Raw genomic sequence first — 24,211 nt, forward strand, 5'->3', positions numbered from 1 at the left:
TGCGTGTCGATGACGTACGATTCGGAATCAAGTCGCCTGGCCGGTCAGAGGGCGGTCGCAATTGAAAAGAACGGCTACAATTCGGAATCAGGACGGCAAACCCACGGGGCCTGGGTCGCAATTGAAAAGATCGGAATTGTGTCATTCAGACTGTCATGAAAAGATCGGAATTGGGCCGCTTAGGGGCAAAAAATTCGGAATTGGGTCGTTTCAGCCTGCAGTGTGAACGTAGCCTAAAAGAGGAATACTGATGAGTTATAAAGAATTACCTGTTAAATAATGTAGGATAAATGTTGATGTTTTCAGTTTTATAATTGTAAATCTGACTTCAGAGGAGTCAGTGCTTCACCAGCCATTAACTTTACCGCACGTAGTAGTTGAGTAGTTTTGTGTTTAAGAGAGAGGCAGAGAAAAGAGTGAGATAGAAAGATAGTGTGTGTCTGTGTGTGTGTGTGTGTGTGAGATGAGAAAGAGGTGCCTGTGTGTGTGGAGGGGGTATCTGACCTCCAGGTTAGTTGCTGTGTTAACTCTGGCTAAGCTGGATTTGATGTATGTATTGAGGGTGGACACCGTCCTTGAAATAAACACAAGTACAATACTTGCTGTTGTATTGTAGGGAGAGGAGTGTGTCATTTGGCTTTATTTGCGTGTTTGTGTGTGTATGTCTTGGCAGTTCAGTGTGTGGTGTGGCTCTCTGACTCTCACAGTTAAAAATTTCGGCTCTTGGTGTCAAACTTGTTCGCCACCCCTGGAGTAGTACTATCCTGTTTATTCCTTTCATATCAACCTCTTCTCTATAGGCATATTTAGCATATTTATCCCTTGTGCTATCCTATGACCCCACCCTTACATTGACGTGTTATCCCTGCCATGACAAGGGTGGATAAAGGTGAAGAGGATTTCATGTAATCCATGGACACCAGTGAAGATCACAAATTATTGAAAAAAAAGGTTGTCTTTTGGGGTCTAGATGACCCAATGTTACCTAAGATAGCACAAGGGTTATTTTGTGTTTATATCCTGCACTTTACTTCTTGTCGCACTCTGCATTTCATTACCTTGTAACTGTACAGGTGTAATGACAATAAGGTTGGATCTAATCTCTTCTCAAAAATCTCCTGATGAAATTGAAGTTCTGGCCAACGTTGCCATCTAGTGTTGAGCCAATGTAATTACATCTCCATCATGAGCAGAAAAGAAATATCGCGACTTTTCAGGAGTTTGCACAAGGTGACTTTTTTTTTCTCTGTCTTTTATCTTCTGCGCATGAGCAAAAGGGGCGGGTTTGTTTTGCCGGTTAGTCCAGTGTTATCTTTTTCGATGAAGTTAACTAGACTCCAGCAGGAACTGTCCTCGACGGTCGACGGTTTTCAGGTAACCAATTAGGGACATTATTTATTCTCAGCCATTTATTCTCAGTCATTTTTGCTGCTGACTCGGTAGCAGTAGCTTTTAGCACATGGTCGTGACGCTGATGGGGGTGATAGCACGGCGACCACCAAGCGATCAATAAACAACCATGCTAGAAGGTGATACCATGCTTTGCTTTAAGTATCTTTAATTTCTACTGTCGTAAAAGCTTTAGAATTCTTTACAGAAGTGAACAAATGAACGTGATATTATGCGTTATTATTTACGCGTTATCGTTGGTTACATCCTCGGTCGTTGGCAAATATTTACGTAACTACAAACAGGTCAGTAATTATTCATTTATTCTTTCTTTCTTCCTGGTCCCAAGTACACTGTCGAAAAGAACCACGTACACTAACACCGTTCTTAGTTTTATGTTCGCAACGGCTAAACTTGCAATTGGTTAACGACGAAGTATCGCTTACTCTGGAATGTTTAAATGTTCCCTTTAATTATGTTTTTTTCCCTTCTGAAAAGTCGCGTGAATGTGGAATTTGCTTATTTTAAGTTGATTGGTGATCTTCAAAAGTTTCAAAGCATGTGGGCTTTGGAGGGAGTTCGGTGTAGTATTGGGGATGACAATAATTTTGTGTTTAAATTCTTATTGATTACTGGCTTGCATAAAGTTTTTTGTATTTGTTTTTTGGGGTATCATTTTGGTTTTATTTTTTAGTGTATAGTGTTTAATTGTTGTAATGTGATTTATTAAAGGACTAAAATCTCAATCTCTTTCTTTCTTTAACATGCCTTTTTACAGTGAACATAATTATAATAAAACACGATGCAGGAATATTTTCAAAATGAAATGCCTTTTCATGTTTCATTTATTCACTACTCTATGTACCAGTCAGTTTTGTACACACTAAGTTTTGATAAAATAGAAGATAATATAACACACTTTACAGTAATTAGGGATTTACTGTGTGAGTCATATGTAATTTTGTGACCTGCTGATTGTGGACGCAAACAACTGCAACAATTGGAATAAAGACATACCCAGAAACCCACTTGTAGGATTAATGTTATTTTTTATATGTATTTTTTATCCTTAGAAAAATGGGGCAAAGACATCAAAACATCAAAAAACATCAAAAACAAGATTTTCATTGGAGCTTGTCTTACAGAGTACAACTCTGGGAAGCAATTAGTAATAATAGAAATACTGGTAATTTTTTGCAGAAGTCAGCTTGTCTAAAGCATAGCATTGTCCCATTGCTGAGTTTAGAAATCACGTTTGGACAAGTACCACGTGAGTGTAATGCTGAAACTAAAACAACCAGTTAGTGAAGCGCTCACAGAGCAGAAGCAGAGGTGAGATGCTAAAAATCAACAGTGCTCGTGTAAGCAAACATTACCCTGTTTTTTGAACATGTCCAGCAGTAGAAATGGATATTAGGTTGAAATTTGAAATGTAAGAAGAAAAAACGAAGGTTTTTCTTCTTACATCTTAAAAAAAACGTATTAAATGCTGTATTGTATTATTATTATGTATAACTAACCCCCCAGGTGTTTTAGTTTGGTAAATATCCATGTATCCATCCATAAGTGTAAACCCTTTAAAACTTAACTATGTTGACTGAATTTTGTACTATATGTATTCATTTTTTATTATCCAGTAAACTGTTTCCTCTTGTGTCTCAGTGATTATACAGTAAACTAAACAGCAACACAGTTATGGGGAATACTAGCAGCGAGAGGGCTGCTATGGGCCATGGTGAGAAGTCTCAGCGGAGGGACAGCCGAGGAATAAAAGAGGGAGAAAGACCTAAAATCCTAATGGACAGCCCAGAAGATGCAGATATTTTTCATGGGGAAGATATCAAAGTGTGTACAGATTCTTTCATCCAAAATTTACAAATTTGTAACAACTTGCTTCGTAACTTTAATGCTTTTTTCCCCCTTTTTTTATTATTATTATTATTATTTTTTTTTTTTGCTGTTCTGTGTATATTTTAGGCTCCTTCGGAAAAAGATGAGTTCCTTGCCTGGCAGCAAGACCTAGAAGCAGAGGACAAGGATCCAAATCTAGATCGGCCCACAGTCTTTCGCTGGACTGGAGATGGAAAGGAAGTCTTTGTGTCCGGATCCTTCAACAACTGGGCCAATAAGATTCCTCTAATTAGAAGGTAAGAGTGTGTGCTAAACTCAGGGATGTTTTTCATTTATTTGTTTTAACTTCCTACCTGTCCCATTTATTTCAAAAGTAACAGTATTTAAATATTCACATATTTTTTTTATCTGACATGTTGTAGAAAACTAATGTTTTTTTTTTCTAGTGTTGTAGTCACAACTGCTCTTAAAGGTGGATAGGGCTGTCTACGGGCAAAAAATTAGCAAATCTGTACGGGACATGCTGGTGGCTCGCAGGAAATATCAAGGTCGCAGATGCTCTGTGAACCGGTAGAGTGAAAATGTTCATGCACAATTTTTCTACAGTCTTGCTTGAGGAGACAGGTCCTAGTGAAAACTTACACAACAAGTAAATGTAAGTAAGGGGAAGCAGGTGAGATGCAGGCACGTTGTAGGTTTTTTATTTTTAGACTACCCCAAATCCTGCGCATTGCGCAGGGAGCCCATTGGTGCTGTTCAGTTGATAAGTGCATGCCCCTCTGTTTGCAGCCTAACTATTAGAAATGAGGGAATTGGACAATCTGAGCAATTTTGGAACATTGTGTGGGCCTTCTATGGCTGGGCTGCTATGGGCCGCACGAAATCTCAACAGTCACTCCTACATCGCTTCTAGGTCGCTTATGTATCACCTGAAAACCCCAGGCAATCAGCATGTGCCCGCAGTCAGTAAGGAGCTTGTCTGCGCATCTTACTAACGACTAAAGTATGGCATAAGAGGAGTCACGTGATGAGGTGCCAGGAAATGGCTGCATAGTAGATGAGCTCCGTACCCCGTCTTAGTTTTTTACGTCAAATTATGAAACTCTTCCCGTCTGCATAATTTAAAAACAGCAAAACTTGTTAAGATACAAAATTTTTTTTTTCTCCCAGCCGAAACATGAGTCAGAAAAAACGAAGTATACAAACGCGCCTCCCGACTGTCTCTACTGGCGAAGCTAGCCCTGCTAATCAACATGAGGGCCAGAGGACCGAAATAAGCGACCTGCTTGCAGGAAATTACTAAAGTGGGAGCTACACTGAATACGGTGGCAAGTGATGTTTCCCTAACTAAGTCTGACACGACAGAGTTAAATAACACCGTAAGTGCAATCCAACTATGGCTAACTGGAGCCGAGAACCGCATCTCGGACATGGAGGACCAAGTTGCTAACGTGGCTAAAGACAAGAAGCTGCTAGCTAAGAAGCTTGAGCTACTTTGGGCTCGTGCTGATGATCAAGAAAACAGACATCGTCAGAAAAATATAAGATTGGTGGGGCCGAAAGAAGGAATGGAAGGAAACAGCGCTCTATGTGATTACATTAAAAAGTTACTCTCCGACGGCCTTGGGCTGGATGGATTGTAATACGAGATTGAAAGCTGCTACAGAAGCCCGGGACCATGTCCAGGACCTAATCAACCTCCGCGCATCATACTGGTGAGATTTTTGCGATATGCAGCTTGGCAGAAAAGTCCTCATGGCTGCCAAGAAGAAAAGAAGCATATTGTGGGAAACTGTAAGCTGTCATTTTTTGAAGACTTGACCAAGGAGCATGTCGCTCAGCGGAAGCTGTTTTCGCCAGTGATGAAGCTGTTGTGGCAACGCCAGGTGAAACACACACACTGGCACATCCAGCAATCCTCAGATTTACGTGAAAGCAGGAGCGCATGAGCTTCACAGACGCGAAGGAAGCTGAAAACTTTGTTAAAGAAAACATGGCCGTGGAGAAGGAGTAATACAAGCAGAGGGGAGAGAGGAAGATTTTTACACATGACGGGGGAGGAGAGCATCGAGGCGTTGCTAGATCCAGAAGACAGGTGGAGGACAGGTAGAGTCTTCGAAACCCACACGGACCAAAATAAAGTCTACACTTGGTTGGGGAGTTATTACACTGCCATGTTCTGTTTTAGTGCAGTGTTTAAGTTTTTGTGTTTTTGTTAATTATGGGAAAATTTCAAACAGTGAGGAATTTGTTTATGTTGCATGTGTATTTGTTCTAAGATGTCATTGGATACTAGATCACCTTAAACGAGAAGCAGAAGCTAATTTTAAAATTCTATTACAATGGGTAATGTGGATATGAACCTGGTGTCTTGGAATATAAATGGCTGCAGCACGCCGATTAAAAGGAAAAAAGTTCTCGGGTACCTCAAATCCCATGATACTGATGTTGCATTTATCCAAGAAACGCATTTTGGAAATGATAAGGAAGCCTTAAAAATGAGAAGAGACTGGGTTGGCAAAGTGTTTCACAACTCAGTATCGAGTAAAAGCCGTGGTGTGATGACACTTCTCAACAAAAAACTTAACTTTGTATTTCTAAAGCAGCTTCAGGATGATGATGGACGACTGCTATGCATTCAGGCCCTTATTAATGAGATTAAGGTTGTTTTGGTGAATGTGTATGACTTTATTTACAAGATTAATAAGATGCTGAGTAATTTAGAAGGACAGATATTGATAGGTGGGGACTTTAACCAGGTGCCTGATGATTTTCTAGATAAAAGTACTAACAATGTTAAGTCAAACACCAGAAAAGGGTTGGCATTAAATTCTCTCAAACAGGAAATTGGGTTGGTAGATATGTGGAGACTTGTACACCCCTCGGAAAGGGAATATACATTCTACTTACACTCCCACAAATCTTATTCTCGAATTGATTATTTTCTTATCTCAAACTCAAGCACTGAACTAGTTACTAATTGTGAAATAGGTGTTATTGCCCTCACTGATCATGCACCAGTGGAACTACACATTCATTTACAAATGGGTAAAACTAAGCGTGGTAGATGGAGATTAAACTTGGGTATCCTGCGGGATGAACAGTTTGTAGAATCATTAAAAGAGAAAATCAAATGTTTCTTAGATATAAATATTGGGTCAACTGACAGGCTGGCCACAGTATGGGATGCTCTTAAGGTATTCATGAAAAAAACAGGAAAATGTCTGGGCTATAGCTCTAAAAAAGCAAGAGAGAGCAGGGAGAAAATAAAAATACTGGAGAATCAATTAAAGGAATGGGAAAAACGGCTAGCACAAAACTATAATGAAAGTAAATTTAAAGAAATTTGTAAACTGAAGTTTAACCTCCATGAAACATATAACAAAAAGGGTGAATATGCACTTTTTCGGCTCAAAACAAACTTCTATGAGAAGGGTGAAAAGACGATAAAACTACTGGCCAGACAACTCAAACAGCTGGACAATCAAAATTTCATCACAGCAATAAACAAGAATGATAGACTGGTGACATCATCTGGTGAAATTAACACCGTCTTTAAACAGTTCTACCAAAAATTGTATACATCGGAAACTGTTGTTAGCACAGAACAGTTAGATGCTTTTTACAATAAGGTGATGATACCACAGATTTCACAAGAGGGAAAGGATGCAATGGACTTTACTTTAACGGAAGCTGAGGTCAGGAAAGCAATTAGTAAGATGAAAACTGGAAAATAACCTGGAATAGATGGCTTTCCAGTTGAATACTACCAAATATTTGCAGACGTATTGTGCCCGTTCTTAACTAAAGTACTTCAAGAAGCCTATGATTTTGGGACACTCCCTGAAAGTTTTAACCAGGCAATAATATCATTAATACCAAAAGGTGACAAAGACTTAAGGGACCCAGCCAATTACAGACCCATAAGTTTAATAAATGTGGATTGCAAATTACTATCAAAAATATTAGCAATGAGGCTAGAGAAGGAGCTGCCAAAGATTATTCATAAAGATCAAGTTGGTTTTGTCAAAAATAGATTGTCAGCTGATAACATGAATCACGCTTTTCCATTTGGTAATCTGACGGACGAGTCTGGGTTTGGAGGTTGCCAGGAGAACAGTACATTTCGGACTGCGTGTGTGAAATTTGGTGAAGGAGGAATTATGGTGTGGGGTTGTTTTTTAGGACTTGGGCCTGACCCCTTAGTTCCGGTGAAAGGAACATTAAAATTTTCATGAGACCAAAACATTTTGGACAATTCCATGCTCCCAACCTCGTGGGAACAGTTTGGAGCGGCCCCTTCCTCTTTCAGCACGACTGTGCACCAGTCCACAAAGCAAGGTCCATAAAGACATGGATGACAAAGTCTGGTGTGGATAAACTTGACTGTTCTGCACAGAGTCCTGACCTGAACCCGATAGAACACCTTTTGGATGAATTAGACCAGAGACTGAGAGCCAGGCCTTCTCAACAAACGTCAGTTTTTGACCTCACCAATGCAGTTTAGGAAGGTTCATATTGAACTCATATGGGTTTGGAATGGGATGGCACTTTAGATTATGTGAGTCAAGGCAGGTGAGCAAATACTTTTTGTAAAATAGTTTATGTGCATCTTATACGCAATATAAAAATTATACATCTGTGGTACATGTGTGAAAAGTCCATTAGACAGACTTGGTACATTCTTGGAGAGCCACAAATTACGTGCAATTGCCTAAGATTTACGTGATAATTGTGTATAAACTACGTTAAAAACCCATAAACTGGATATTTCTTAACTGACCCAAAATTTTGAACAGGTCAAAACCGATTTCATGTGAACCGTTGGCCGAAACCCTCGACGGACATCTGCGCACATCAAAGAAAGAAACACAAGAAAGACCCTCTGAACTACGTATATATCACAAAAGACTGAAATTTCATATTTGCAAAGTGTGCAAAATGTATGTAGTGGCTGTGTGAAACTGCCTTTGCATCACCAACGCTTTCTTTTTTGTCTGTCAAAGCCAGAATACTTTTGTGGCTATTGTTGATCTACCTGAAGGGGAACACCAGTACAAGTTTTACGTGGATGGACAGTGGACTCATGACCCCACTGAGGTATGCTCAGTTTATTATGATCTGTAGTCCCACAGTCATCAGTGAAGAAAACGGGAACATTTTCTTTGACTGAGCCTCAAATCTGTTCTGACAGATTTGGTTTTTTAATCTAAGAGGCTGGAAAACCACATTCAACACTGCTGATTCTCTAAAGCACGTGTCAAACTCAAGGCCCGCGAGATTATTTTATATTATTGTTATTGCCCGCTAGTCCTCACGATGCCGAAGATGAAAGTTGATTCTGAAAACAGAGCCTTAAAAAAAAGGTTAAAGGGAGACTAAATGTTAACTGACGTTACTGGTAAACCCATGGTGCTATGCTAACATCAAATATGCACTTTGCCAAGAAGCTGAGCACACAGTTTGCCTGGTGCCTTTGTAACTTTGAAGAAAAAAAAGGAATTTTGAGTTGCTTCACAACCCATTTGGCGTCAACGTGGAAACATGTCAGATGGAGCTGCAGTGTTTTGGCACACTGAAGAAAAAGTACGACATTGCAAGACCTACACCGTTTATTCACTCCATTTCTGCAGAAATGCCCTAGCTCTGTCTACATGTAGCTCCGACCTTGTGCATGTTCGATAGCATTTTTCTATGTGAGAAGCTCTTCTCAGTGAAGAAAAGTAACAAAACAGCAGACAGGGGTCATCTCACTAATGACCTCCTGCAGTCCATCCTGAGAATCTCCCACAGGACCTCTACCAAACACAAACCAAGTTTTTGCTAAAACGTTATGCCAGGTGTCCAGCTCTGATAAAAGGACACAAAAGCAAAGAAAACAGAATAATTTGATTTTTTTATTGCTGAAAAGCACACATTTTATTCAAATTTCCAGGTTTTGTTTGTTTTGCTTTGCAGCATATTGCTATTTTGAATTTGTATTACTTTGACAGGATATCTTTTTATGAAGAGAAAAATCTTATGGTATATTTAAAATTAAAGTATCTTTTTTTAAATATAAAATGACATAAGACTAAGGAAATGTCAATGCTTTTTTCTTTTAACGTTTACTTTATTTCTAACGTGTATACATGTGACAGGATATATTTTTATGTAGAGAAAAATAAATGTTATTAAGGATTTAAGTTTATTTATTCCGGAACAATATCTTCTGCCTATTTTTATTCATATTTATGTGGGGGGGAAAAGAGTTACATTTTAAATATTTAGTTTCAGTGTGTAATCAATCAATCAATGTTTATCCTGTTCGGCCCACGACCTTCAGTGTGTTTTGGATTTTGGCGATCAAGTTTGACACCCCTGCTCTAGAGTAATTCTTTTGATAAATGCATCAATAGGTTATGGAAGCTCCACTCAATGTTCTCAACAAAAGAAGGTTTAAATTGTAACCAGATTAGTAAAAGCAAGTCAGTGCTGCTCCAGCATCTGCAGTGAAATTCCACTTAGCTGTTTTATGTACTGCAGTCTGCATAGTGTCTTTGCACTGAGCAGTAATTTATTTAGAACACTGTGTTCATTTAGGGGTCTGCAGACAGAATGCATTGCAGGTGAAACAACATACTAATTTTGCTGCACTTTATCCTTGTTTGATAATATTCAGTAAATGTGTTCTGATTTTGAACATCAGAAAATTTGTTTTCATCAGCTCTAAGCAGCAAAACCATATGTTCTCCATATACTGTATTTTACACCATTAATTTGCAGTTCACGTCAATCATCATGGACTTTTATTTTCTTGTCTCCTCAACATTTTCTTAAACTGTTACCTTCATGTATAAATAATTCAGAGATGAGTTTGAATTGATGGATTTTTCTTTTCCTATTTCATATACTTGATCTTTATGGAGTTTGCATGTTCACCCTGTGCATGCGTAGGTTTTCTCCGGGAACTCCGTCCAAAAAGATGCTTCATAGGTTAATTGGTCACTCTAAATAGTCCCTAGGTGTGAATGTGAGTGTACATGGGTACATGGATAGGCTCTAGCAGCCCCACAACCCCGAAAGGGTCAAAACGGGTTTAAAGTATGAATGAATGGATGAATCATTTACTAAATCTTAAATATATGTTAAGCTGTCGTTCTTTTTTTACGTAACTTATAGTTAAAACTACTAAAGATTCGATCTATTTAGTGGCAAATAAACTATAAGTTGTGCCAAATTTAAGTTATCAAAAGTTAAAAATAAAAAACTATAACTCCTGCAATGCATTTCTTTTTGTAATTATTGCTTCAAAGTTTAATCATTTTTTAAAGGAAAACCTTTTGTCCGTGTAGGTGTATATTGTCTCGCTTTTTTCCCCCCCTCATAGCCTGTCATAACCAGCCAGTTAGGGACGGTGAACAACATCATCCAGGTGAAGAAGACTGACTTTGAGGTGTTTGATGCTCTCATGGTGGATTCACAGAAATCTTCAGATATGTCAGGTGAGTGCTGGCAACCATGATCCAAAACCGCACAAATGACGACTGGGAAATTTTAAAACAGAGACCAAAGTTTATTTGAATTTTTTTGCTTTTAAGATTTTTTAATATATATATTGGGAGTTTATCAACACCCCCCCCCCCCACACCACCACCACCACCACCACCAATAGTGTGACCACAGATCCTCGAAAAAGTCTTAATGTCTTGGACTTAGGATAAGGAGTTTAAAAGACATTTTATTGTCTCCATATGTTTTACTTTAGGTAGTGACTTAGTCATAAGTCATTTCTCACCAACCTATGTGACAAAGTCTGTGGTTGAAAGTTTTAATTTTGGAAGAGAAAAACGATGTTTTGAACCATAAACGTCCTTAAAAGCTTCAGCATCAGCAGAACACTAGTGTCAAAGAGGATTTAAATGTGGTACTTTTGCTAATAAAGGTACAAGGATACCAGCATACATGGTATAGTTTTTGCTTTGGTCATAACAGAAATAGCAGTACTGGTGACAAAAATAAATGTCATCACAACCTCTAAAGACATTAAGTTAAAACAATACGCAGAGATCTTTATGAAACAATGTGAATTGTTTACCAGAAGAGCAACAGCAATGACATTTGTTAATACATTTTTTACTTCAGGTTTTCGACACCGGTGCACTAAGTGGGTGATTATTTTGCCATTTTTTCACAGAGGATCGCAAGTTTGGTCCACGTATTGTCTGTTGTATTGTCGAAATGTCCATGGGTAAAACACTGAACCCCACATTTACTCCTGGTGGTTTTAGGTTTGCGCCAGTGTTCAGCAGTGTAGCTGCCTTCAATGTGTGTGTGTGAGTGGGTGAATGGAACTGTGACTGTAAAGCACTTTGGACCCTAAACAAATTTTAAAAAGTGCTATATCAATATGTCTATGTATCTTTGTTTTCTCAAGTAAAGGTTTTAAATAAACATTTTCAGTTTAGCTTTTGTAGGAGCTATGGGGTCGATTGATTAAAATGTTTAAAATATTAAATTATTGCATTAGATTTTCCTTGTGTCAGATCTGTCCAGCTCTCCTCCAGGACCATACCATCAGGACCCTTATGTTCCCAAACAGGAAGAGAAGTTTAAGTCTCCACCCATTCTTCCTCCTCACCTGCTGCAGGTCATCCTCAACAAAGACACAGGGATTTCAGTGAGTAATGCAGTTAAAACAAAAACATTTTAAAGCTTTTGTTTATGCCGTAAATCTTCATTGGCTCTTTTTTTTACAGTTCCCCTAATTTGTTTCCACGTTGATATTCAAAATACCTTTTGATCTCTAGAATTAAAAAGCTATAAAATGTTGAAGCTCTGTGCCTCTGTTTTTCCCCCAGTTGTTTTTATTGTCTTTCTCTACATTGTTTTCTCATCCAGTGTGATCCTGCATTACTTCCAGAACCCAACCACGTCATGCTCAACCATCTGTATGCTCTTTCCATTAAGGTAAAGTTTCTGCTTGAGAGACTCCAGGATTTGGCAGCTGACTGTTTGAAGTTTCCTTTCGAGACTATAGTTACACTCTTTTTCTTGAAAGTTTGCTTTTGGAATGTCCAAATTATAAGCATAAATAATGATAAACAAGACACCCGTATGGACAGAAATGCTTAAAAAAAGTTCATCAATCTGAGGGTTTGTTTTGATATATGGATTTACAAAGCTATGCAGAGATGAGTTTGGAAAAAAGCTCTGGAGCTTTTAATTATCAAATTAAAAGCTGCTTTTGGGCTGGAGTGTTTTTTCTTAAAGATCAGATTCGATCCGATTCAATGACCTAAGATCGATCTAGGACAGGGGTCGGCAACCTTTTTTACTCAAAGAGCCATTTGGGACCACCCCTAATAAAAAAGAAAGCACCCGGAGCCACAACCCGTTTTGACATCATTATATATATTATGCATGTATATATTATATCAAGGGTGCTCATTACGTCGATCTTCAAGGACATGAGTGTAGATCGCGGGCCAGAAAAGATTTAAAAACAAAAAAAAGTACTTCTTTAAAATCCACCAAAGTCCTCACTGAGAAGTACGGGACTTGATTGACATGTAGATTGGCCAATCGACATCTCTGAAGCATACGACGCTGCAAATGCACATTATGTTCTTAAAAGGATGATACCGTGGCCGCGTGTGGGAGGAGCTACTGGTTCTGGTCTGATCGCTGCATGGAGCGATGTGTTTATCAATGCATGGTTGACACTGAGAATGTGGAGATATTAGGTTTATTATTTTTAAGAGTTCTACTTGGTAATCATGTTTCCATGTTTGGGTTTATAAAATCATACCAGGGAAAGTCTCTGCTTCAACTCCCGCAGGGAAAGCTGTATCTCAATCTGACACCCGTGTTTGCATCTCTCTGACAGAGTTGAAGCCAAAGCCCCTCCTCCGCCTCTCCACCTGCTTTTCCTCTCTACCTGTTCACCTGTTCACATCCTCTGCAGCTGAGATTTGTTTCCCCCGCGCTCCTCAGTGTGTCCTACACAGAGAGCGCAAAATACGATAGTCAGGGCGCTCCAGCGCCGCACAAGGATGAAAGAGCTGGACGCAGGTTATAGCGGGGATAGAGCGGGTTAAGCAAATGAATTAAAGGAGGCGCTCCGCTGAAGAAATATTCAATATTGTACACATTTTATTATTGGTCAGAACTATCTTTTATTTAGAAAAATCTTTTATTTTATCAGTCCAGTACGAAAAAAAACATCAACAAAAGCTGTTTTGGGCGGATTTGGCTGGGTCTGGCGGTTTTCAGATGACTTTTCGGCTGGAAAACTGTGACTCTATCTGGCAACGCTGGCGCGAACTCTCAGTCTGTCATCAGCGAGTTGGTCTCTGCCCCGCGGCACGTCAAGTTCCCGGCAGAAGATCGGAGTGTTTATTGAAACCGCCCCGCCTATCAGCTCTCGCCCGATAAATACGAGCTCATTAAAAGGTCAAATAACTGCATTGTAAAAACATATTCTGGCCTCATTACTTCTTGTAACATGTGGCAAGTTTAAAGAGAAACAAGACAGCAGTGAAAACAACAATCTTTAATATGATACACTTCTGTAGCATACAAAGTGTCATCCCGATAAAATTTGTTTTAAGTACAAAACAGTACAAAGGAGCATTCTAAAAAACACACTATTGGCCTGAGGGTCGTGCTTTTTGTCCGTCAGAATTTCTTCAGCAGGGTTTGGTAACGGTGCAGGACTTCTTCAGGGTTTGTAACTGCAAGAAAATTTACAATAAAAGCTCAAATGAACATAAAAAGCATAACGACTTTGATGAAATAAAAAATACATTTTATTTATTTAATCATTTCTGTAATGAGTTTGATAAATCTCTGTGAATTCTTTATTGCTTTGACTGCAATGCTTGAAATTAATCAATTATCCTCATTTATAAATATGATAATAAATTATTCAAAACTTGATTTTTTTTTTATATTGTTCTAAACATGAACCTGTTTTAATATATAATGTCAGGAAAATATGTAAAACAACAAGGCTAAATATTTACTTTTAATACTAAAAACAGTGTGTGTTTTTGTTAAGTAGGTCGGGGCGAGTAACGTTGCAAATTCCCAGTGCACTTGAATGCAGCTACCCCCAAAGTGAACGTGCATTAATCCGGAGAGCCTCGAGGCGCACGCAAAAGTTTGAATTTCTCTTCGTCTGGCAGGTAAGCCAGTGTTTTTTTAAATATGGGATAAATTACATGTAAATATTCAAACTGATCAAACTTTATAAAGAAGCCAACCTCGTGATTTAAAGCCGCTCTATCTGTGTTTGAAACGTGACATAAGAGCATGTCTGCTACCTTACTGCAATAATTTCAGTTATTTCAAAATGTATACATTTTCAAAGTTTGCAATGAAAATCTACAAACATTGTTGTTACTTACCAGGTGAGGGGCCGCTGTAAAACAAGCACGTAGCCTAAATGACTGTTCTGTCCACGTTTGACTGAGCGCACGTCTTAATGGGAAAATCAAAGAAAGGCGTTTATTTAAAAATAATGATGACGTACTTCCGTCTTTTTACCGCTTTAGATCAGCTACGGTGAAGAAGACATCCCAGATGAATCCGTGAAGCCACAGGAGGGTAAGCAAAAGTAAGTTAAATCCTCCAAGTGGACATATTATTTACACGAATGAGCAGTTTAACTGCATTTTCCCCATTTTCTTTTCTTTCTCCGTTTTTATTTTATTTTTATTTATTTTATCAAATATGATAGAGACAACAATACCACCGAACAGTGAAGGTTACTGTTTGAAAATTTAAAACATATTTTTGAGTAACTGTGTTGAATTTGAAATTGCCTATTTATTTCGTTTTTTCCTTTTCTTTTACACTACCATATTTTTCATGCTAATGCGAATTGTAGGTGTGAATAATATTTATAAAAAAATTAATTTTGTCATTCTTTGTCTAAACTAATTAGATTGTTTTATGGCAATTTTGATTTTTTTTCTTCTTTGATTTCTTTTTTGTTCTTGTTTATGTAGCTAAAATATAAAGTTGTGAATAATCTATCATGTTTAAAAATGAGGATAATTGATTAATTTCAAGCATTGCAGTCAAAGCAATAAAGAATTCACAGAGATTTATCAAACTCATTACAGAAATGATTAAATAAGTAAAATATACTTTGTATTTCATCAAAGTCGTTATGCTTTTTATGTTCATTTGAGCTTTTATTGTAAATTTTCTTGCAGTTACAAACCCTGAAGAAGTCCTGCACCATTACCAAACCCTGCTGAAGAAATTCTGACGGACAAAAAGCACGACCCTCAGGCCAATAGTGTGTTTTTTGGAATGCTCCTTTGTATTGTTTTGTACTTAAAACAAATTTTATCGTGATGACACTTTGTATGCTGCAGAAGTGTATCATATTAAAGATTGTTGTTTTCACTGCTGTCTTGTTTCTCTTTAAACTTGCCACATGTTACAAGAAGTAATGAGGCCAGAATATGTTTTTACAATGCAGTTATTTGACCTTTTAATGAGCTCGTATTTATCGGGCGAGAGCTGATAGGCGGGGCGGTTTCAATAAACACTCCGATCTTCTGCCGGGAACTTGACGTGCTGCGGGGCAGAGACCAACTCGCTGATGACAGACTGAGAGTTTGCGCCAGCGTTGCCAGATAGAGTCACAGTTTTCCAGCCGAAAAGTCATCTGAAAACCGCCAGACCCAGCCAAATCCGCCCAAAACAGCTTTTGGGCTTCTTCTTTTGCGTTGATGTCAGTAGCACATAGCGATACACACACCTACAGCACCCTTTACTGGTTGTTAGTGTGAAAATACTGAACATAGGAGCCTATTTTTTCCCCAATTACATATATATATATTGCACCTGAGTATAAGTCGCACCCTCAGCTAAACACTGATGACTTATACTCTATAAAATACAGTATTTTTTGTCAACCAATATGCCAATATAAAAGAGTCATGCTGTGTAACTTTTTTAATACATTTCTCCTCCACTTGGCTTCTTTTGTCACAGGATGGAGTGATGGTTCTGAGTGCAACACACCGTTATAAGAAGAAGTATGTCACCACCCTGCTGTATAAGCCCATCTGACTGCCTGTCTTTCCAACTTTGTGTGTCTAATTGAGTGGCAAGTTTTCCATTAAATTAAGTGACCAGGCAAAGCCAGCTCTGCAACGCCACCCCCTACCCTCCTGTTCATCCTTAACCTGTGATTTGTTTCTGAATGACATTATGAGCTGAAGTAAGAAAGGACTCCATAAAGATCCAACATAATTTAAAGGAAAATGTAGGACTTATTTAAATACTAAAGTCAAACTAGATTATTATATATAAGAATTTGTATATATGTAGAATTATTTTGTTAACTTTTCGTCACTTAGGGCATTGTTTTAACATTCTTAACTGCTTTAAAGAAAAGCAAAGTTTTTCGTCTGCATCTCAGTTTTTTTTAATTTAAATTAAAAGGTATAAAATGTGTAAAGTTTCAAATTTGTAAGCCACAAATAGTTTCTCTAGGATTTAGAGAGATATTTTTTTGTCACATAAAAGGTCGAAATTGCATTTTTTAAGTCTTATGTTTATTTACAGCAAAAAACTGAAGTAATTACTTGTTTAAAACACCACATTTATGAAGCATATTTCACACATAACTTTTGTTGCCATTGTGCTGTAATTGACTTAAAATAGACTTAAAAAAAGATCTAAGCTTGTTAAAGTAAATATTTAAAATAATCTACTGTTATAAGTTTTAAAAGTAAACCCTTAAATACCAAATGTTATCGAATCAAGGATGTTAGATTATCCTCTCTACATATTACTTAAATAAATCAAAAATTAGATCACTTATTTAGTGTGCATGTAAACAAGATTAAAGTCCCACTCCGATCATCTTTTGGTCCATTTTAGAATTGTTCTCAGCAGTCTTGTAATTATGATTATGTTGTTTTTTGGCAAAATCCAAAAACTTTTGTGATTTTGTAGGACATTGTTTCAGTTCATTAGAAATTCGACTGTGATTTGTGAGCGGGACCGTTGGCGTGGAGCAACTCTGCCCCCCTTCCCCTTACCGATGCTGAGAGCTCAGGCTAGTTAGCTTGTGGCCCTCTCAGCATATTTTCTGTATAGGAAATAAGCTCTTTTTCCTACTCAATTTTTTGGTCCTGATTTACAACTATTTAAATAGAGAAATACTAAGAAATGCAATTTTAAGACTTTATGTATATCCTCCATCATCAATCAGAAAAATGCCACAAGAACATGTTAAAAACACAATTTTCATCGGAGCAGGATTTTAATGAAACCTATTGTTAAAATGTTATGACATCATCATTTTAACTACATTTGAAACACTATATAAACAGGCAAAGGGTATTTTTTCCATCTACATTCATGTTATTGGTTGTTTTGGTCATTTATAGATGCGTCCTATTTGAGAAACATATCGCCATTTTATGCCTTGCTATAATTTGCCCTCTGTTTCAGCTCAATTCAGTGTAGTTTTTCAACACTAAAGATTCCAACACATCTGGACCTAAGAGTTGTGTCACATTTGTGGAGTAGATTAAAGTAAAGCACCTCAACTAATGTCATACAAATGTATAAATAAATACACATTTGTTTAGGTACATGATCTACCATGGAGAGAATGATCATACAATTTTTCAATTTTAGTTTAATTTTGAAATAATTAAAGAAAGTCAATTACCGTGCTGTTCATAACCTCTATATCCATCCATCCATTTCCAAACTTGCTTAATTCCTGTTGGGGTCCCTGGGATGCTGGAGCCTATCCGAGTCGCTGTTGGGTGAAGGGATACCCTAAATGGGTTACCTGTACATTGCAGTGACAGTGACAGACAACCATCCTCACATTTACACATAGGGACAATTTACAGTCACCAATTGATTTATAATTCATGTAAGCTGGAGTGCCTGGAGAAACCCACACATGCACAGTGGGTACATGCAAACTCCATAGCTGGTATTGGACACAGAGCCTTCTTGCTTAAAGCTAGACCGCTAACCACTACACAAGCCACAAATAGAAAAAGATTTACAAATACACTTAGGTTATGCCAAAAAATTCTGAACAGGTTAACTGTTGATTTTAATTGAACAGTTGCCTTAAATGTTTTGTACTGACAAAGTCTGCATTTTAATGTTGCACCTTGTTTTGAAGGAAAAAAATGCTCTGGAGTCATACTCCAAAAGCCAAAAATAAATGAGTAAAATTTAACCAATGGTAGTAAATTTAATCATTCAATTTTGTTTTATTTATTTGGTCTCGACACATTCAGAACTCTTGATTCTTTAGTTTCTGAAAACTTGAACAAATTGTAGCAAAAAAATATAATCAGCAAGTTGCATAATCTTCAAGGACACCTGAAAGAAGATAATGTGGCTGAGATGTAAACCTCTGCACTCATTGTATTTCCTGTACAAACCTAACTGAGGCTGGAACATTTCTCAGCCATCCCAGGCTTATATAATCACCCTGCAGTTGTTCACAGACTGCTCTGGGTATAGTTTTCCAGAAAAAAAAAAGTTTGGCTCATTAAATGCAAAAGTGAAAAAAAAAAAACAATTCCATGTTTGCAAATGAAATCAGAAACAGAAAATAAATGCAATCATTGAACGTTAGGCAATTAAAAATAAGAATATTTAGGTTAAAGACCAATGAAGCACTGCTGTAGTTTTCACTGTTACTTTTGTTACTTTTTATGTCTATGTGTTCAAATTGTTAAAATGCACTTAATAATATTTATTAGATGGTACTTTTTATGGATTATTATTTTTATTAAGTTAGTTTTCAATTTTGATGTAATAATTTAAATAAACAGAAAAAGGTTTAAGTAATTTTATTTAATATTAAAATTATTTACTTACGGCATGGTAATTATTTGGTAATATAGAAGTTGTCTTGTATAACTTAACCAGTGTGTAAACAAAGAACATGTTTGCCACATATGTACAGTTTGACTGCAATAAATCAAGAATTGGAACATGAAGTGAAATCTTTTCGGTTCTGTTTATATTTTATTATTTGTTTCATTTTGCTTGTGATTTGTATACAGTGATGGTGATCAACAAGATTATTAACATATCCTGAACACTAAGTAAAGAATTTTAGCACAGAACGTGACTTTAAGTCAGTAACAAACTTTATGTATATAGTTTGTATATACATGTATAAATTCATTGTATATATATATTCATCCATTTTCCAAATCTGCTGAATTCCTTTTGGGGTCATGGGGTTGCTGGAGCCTATCCCAGCTACTGTTGGGTGAAGGCAGGGTGCTCCCTGAATTGGTCACTAGTCTGTCACAGGGCCACACATTCACACCTGGAGGCAATATAAAGTCACCAATTCACCTATGAAGCAAGTTTTTGGACTGTAGGAAGACTGTGGGACTGTGCCCAAAGAATCCCATGCACAGGAAGCTCCCACACACAACGGTCCCGGCCAGGACTTCAACCAGTACCTTCTTACTGTCTCCCCCCCCCGCATCCTTTTGTGTTCAATATTTTTATTTGGCCTTTTTACACAAAATAATGCATGAATTTGATATACTTGTATTGCAGGGGTGTCAAACTCAATTGCACATGGGGGCCTAAATCCAAAACACGCTTTAGGTTGCAGGCCGAACAACACAAACATTTATTGAACACGCTAAAGTTAAGCTATTAAAACTTTTAGACGGAACTGGTAGTAATATCTGGAGAAACAAGTGAGTCAGCATGCAGAAAATGCCTTGGCTTGGCTTGGGTCAGTTTACTCTGCCGCAGGAAGCAGACAGACTGATGTTGGCTGAAGGGTGAGGTAGTCCATATAAAGGCTGCAGGCTAATGAGCTATTGGGGAAAAGGTGAGCAGTTCGTTGCCCTCTATGGTGACTCTACCTGGTCTCAAGTCTAGTTCATGTTTCCATGTTTTTTTTTTTTTTTGTTTTTTTTTTTAACTTGTCCTGTCCAACAGCTGGGCAGACAGATGAGAGCTGAGGGCCTCTTGAGTTGGACATATTTTGCTTTAACAAGAGGGTTTATTAATCTTCAGACAAACCAAAGGTATGTCTGAATAAACCCCTTTTGTAATTGAGGCCAAACTTTATTAATTTCAATCATGTCTGAAAATCTTTGGTGTTGGACCGGACGGAAAAGGAAAGAGGGGAAGAAGAGAGAGGGACGCTAGAGAGAGGGGGGGTAGGGGGGTGATAATAGGAGGGGAAGGGGGATAAGACCATGAAGCAGCATACAGCAACAAGTTTACTGGTTGTTAATCATTATGGTAAGGTTCAAATGCAGTACAAAAAGGGCGGGGCCCGTCCACACACACACTCAAATGTTATAAACACACCTGCTAGCTGCAAAAATGTCCACCTGTCGACATGTACACAAAACAGATAGTGTTCACACACGCATACTTATGCCTTAAAACCAACTAGTGTGAAATATTTCAGTCATTCAGTCATGCAAACTGTTAGTGCAAAGGTGAGCTAACACCAGTGCTCAGGTGAGTGTTTATGTTCTTCTAAAATGGATGGTGGAACGTGAAAAGAAGGAGGGAGAGTGCCCAGCCATCCCCACCCCAAGACCCCCACCGCAGCAGCAGCGGCAGCCGGAATCCCCCCAACGCCACACGGGAACCGGCAGGGAACAACCGCCGCCCGGGCGACCAAGCCCGCCACCCAGGCCAGGGCCAGCAGGGCCGCCGCAAGGCCCCCAGAGCCAGAGGCCAGGGAGGCACGGATGGAAAGAGAGCGCCGCCCCAGCCCAACCAGGAGAGCAGCCCCCCCGCCGCGCCGGGAGAACCCAACGCAGGGCCCCACCGGAGAAGGACGCCCACAGCCCCAAACGAGCACCCCACCACCACCCAGGAGTTCCGGGCATCCCCCCGCCCCAACCCCCGGTACGAGCCAGGACCCCCCAAGGGAGACCCGCTCCGCACTCCAGGCAGCCATCCGCCCGGCCCACGGTTGGTCCAGGGAGGAGCGAGGCAGGGGGCCCGCCGCCCCCGCCCAGGAGGGGGGAACCCCGGGAAAAAAAGAGGGCCCACAAGGGGTGTTGTAAATATGGCCCGACCAGGCTCGGCCGCAGTTGGAAATTTGGCGGGGCCCAGCACTCAGGAGCGAGGACCAGAACCCACCCCCCCCAGGGACCACACACCCCCGGCTCAGATGTAATGTGAACCCCCCCACCGCGCGGAGAGAGCACCGCCGGGCCCAGGAAGCCGGCACCCCGGGGACACGGCCGCCGTTGCAAAGGGGCCCGTACCCCCCACCAGGGAAGAGGCAGGGGACAGATGGACCCAGGTCCCACCTTCCTTGCAAAATGTGTGTGCGTGTATGTGTGTTTGAGAGGGTGTGTGTGTGCATGTGTGTGTGTTTATGTTGGGATGTATATATTGAGGGGGGAGGGGTGTGTGTACTAAGGGGGGTGCAGTTAAAATTGGCGGGTAGGGCCCCCCCCCCCCCCCCAGCAAGGGGGCCAGGCCCACCCAGCCCAGGGTTGGGTGGGCCTGATTACTCATGAGCTGAGTAATCTAAAGGCACACGATGATCCAGGTGTTGCGCAATCGAGGCTGTGCTTCCGTGCACCCTTTCACCCGCAGCCTGCGCCTACCACCCCTCCCCCTTTTCTTCACAGACATTTGCGGCACCTTCTCAAAGACAGGAGTTCATGCAGCTGCATGGGGCATCAGTTCGCAGGTTTCAGGCGGTTCCAAACTGTGATTTAAAAGTTAATTGAAAACCAATAGCGGTGCAGATTTTTTGTTTGTTTCAAAGCACTGAGCCGCCCGCCCCCTTTAAATTTGTGCCCCAGGCAATTGCATCCAGTGTTGCCAGATTGGGTGGTTTTCCGCCCAATTGGGCCGTTTTGGTTCTAAATTTGCGGGTAAAAATGGCTTTGGGCGGGCATGCATAATTTGGGCGGTTTTAGGGTCGGTTCGGCGGGTTTTTCCCCTCACGAATATATAATAACGGACTACGTTAGGCTGTGTGCCTGTTGGAGTCTTATGTACTGAAGCTCCGTGTACACACCAGGCAGAGACGATAATGGGCTCTGTCATTAGAACCTGTTGGGGGTGTGCAATGCCCCTCCTCTTAGAAATTGTGTTCTTCAAAGGATGATACCGTGGTCGCGTGTGGGCGGAGCTAAAGTTATGGTCTGATCGCTGCATGGAGCGATGTCTGTTTACATCAATGCACAGAGAATGTGGAGAGATCATGTTTATTATTTTGAAGAGTTCTATTTGGTAATCATGTTTCCATGTTTGAGTTGATAAAATTATCACAGAGAAAGTCTCTGCTTCAACTCCTGTCTTAATCTGACGCCCGTGTTTCCATCTGACAGAGTTTGAAGCCAAAGCCCCTACCCCGCCTCTCTACCTGTTCACCTGTTCACATCCTCTGCAGTTAAGAGGATGTGAACCCCCCCCCCCCCCCCCCCGTTGGGCGGTTTTTGGACGAGTCTGGCGGTTTTCAGATGACTTTTGGGCTGGAAAACTGTGACTCTATCTGGCAACACTGATTGCATCGTGCCTAAAACCGCTACTGCTGTGAGGATGTTGGAATGTGATCTCAATGTCTCCTTTGTTTTGCATTTGTTTTTCTAGTGTGTATTTTATTTTGAAAGTGGTTTGTGTTATTTGCTGTTTTGTTTGTTGTCCATGTGTGTTGGATAAATGAACATGGGTGTGTCTAAATAAATGAGGGGATCACTCACAGCTGTGTGTTGGCTTAGAGTGAAGTCGGAGAAAGAGGAATTGTTTGGTGTGACTTATTTGATTCTGGAGGAAATTATCCAGGTAAAGTTGACACGGTAGTCCAGGTACCACATAACCTGCTAACAGAGGCGAAAGTGCTAACCACTATAAAATCATGCACCCCTTTGTTTATAATACAGTGTATCTCAAACATTTATACACCATATGTTTCAGTGCGTAAGTCACAGTTTTTTTGCATAGTTTCACTGGGGGGTGTAACTTTTTACAAATAAATAGCAACCACTGCTAGAGGGCACTGTAGGTGTGTGTATCAGTATTTGCAACTGACAGCAACACAGAAGAAATGCAGCTCAGTCTTACACTGGGCTTAGTGGAATTGTTCCAAATCAACACAGAGGATGAAGACTTGGTAGTTTGAAGCGATATAAAGGGTTTAGTTGACTTGTTAGCATGTTCTTTATGCTACGATTATCTGACTAATTGTTCATATGTTGCTCTACTATACTAGAGTCCTCCTATGTTTCATAAAGCTAAATGAATGTAATTGTTTTATGGTATTGAAGCATACATTTATTCAGTCTTTATTTCATATATTCGCTATATATCCTGTTATTATGATTTGCCTTTTAAGATAAAATGTCCTTTCTTGGTCCCATATTTTGTTAAATACATTTATCCCAAAAGTGCAGCTATTGATCCAGTGCGACTAATGCTACGTTCACACCAGACGTGATGCACGTTCCAGAATCCGCCAAACTCGTGTTCTTGAACACATATTTGCCTCATGGAGTTCACACTGCAGGAGCAGAAAGGGACTTCTTTTTCTTTATTACTGATTACTAGCGCATGTCCACCACTTTCAGTTGGAAGAGGTTTGGTATGAAATGTCGAAGCTCCAGGCTTTTTCTTTCACAGGTCTGTTCCGATACATAAAAGACATAAAAGTCCCATGATCAATATTCAAATGGTTGGCACTTCCATATGTAACTACCACAGTGTTTTTCAACCGGTGTGCCGCTTTACACTAGTGGTAAATGGTAAATGGCGTATACTTATATAGCGCCTTTCTTCCTACAAGGACAAAGCGCTTTACAGTCACAGACCCATTCACCCAGTCACACACACATTCACACACACAGTCACACACTGGTGGTCGCTCCGCTGCCAAACACAGGCGCCCGCCTACCACCAGAGGCAAGGTGGGGTTCAGTGTCTTGCCCAAGGACACTTCGACTCATGGGCGTACAAGGCGGGAATCGAACCT

At 39.6% G+C, this 24,211-nt stretch overlaps 1 protein-coding gene across 6 annotated transcripts; it reads left to right on the forward strand.

Moving 5' to 3' along the window:
• Positions 1-1,238: 1,238 nt before the first annotated feature.
• On the forward strand, positions 1,239-16,400 carry LOC101155912 (5'-AMP-activated protein kinase subunit beta-1). Of its 6 annotated transcripts, XR_002874266.1 has the most exons (10): positions 1,239-1,374; positions 3,052-3,234; positions 3,367-3,536; positions 8,247-8,340; positions 10,610-10,724; positions 11,766-11,899; positions 12,121-12,189; positions 14,282-14,408; positions 14,778-14,839; positions 15,444-15,485. XR_002874266.1 is itself a non-coding variant. In XM_023960682.1 (9 exons), exons 2-9 carry the CDS (start codon positions 3,085-3,087, stop codon positions 15,454-15,456), a joined length of 807 nt encoding a protein of 268 aa, XP_023816450.1. In that variant the 5' UTR covers positions 1,239-1,374; positions 3,052-3,084; the 3' UTR covers positions 15,457-15,572. The 6 variants fall into 6 exon arrangements, 4 of the variants coding, with proteins under 4 accessions (XP_023816450.1, XP_023816448.1, XP_023816449.1 ...); XM_023960682.1 differs by lacking the exon at positions 14,282-14,408 and having other exon boundaries at positions 15,444-15,572; XM_023960680.1 differs by lacking the exon at positions 14,282-14,408 and having other exon boundaries at positions 14,778-14,829; positions 15,444-15,567.
• Positions 16,401-24,211: the final 7,811 nt, after the last annotated feature.

This window comes from Oryzias latipes, chromosome 12 (assembly GCF_002234675.1).
Source record: "Oryzias latipes chromosome 12, ASM223467v1".
Classification (NCBI taxonomy): Eukaryota; Metazoa; Chordata; class Actinopteri; order Beloniformes; family Adrianichthyidae; genus Oryzias; species Oryzias latipes.

Bases quoted from the DNA above. Each gene is read 5' to 3' on its own strand.
- LOC101155912 (XM_023960680.1), top strand. From the start codon at position 3,085: ATGGGGAATACTAGCAGCGAGAGGGCTGCTATGGGCCATGGTGAGAAG. The intron at 3,235-3,366 runs GTGTGTACAGAT...TGTATATTTTAG, and splicing joins TTCATGGGGAAGATATCAAA to GCTCCTTCGGAAAAAGATGA. The intron at 14,830-15,443 runs GTAAGCAAAAGT...ATTTTCTTGCAG, and splicing joins ATCCGTGAAGCCACAGGAGG to TTACAAACCCTGAAGAAGTC.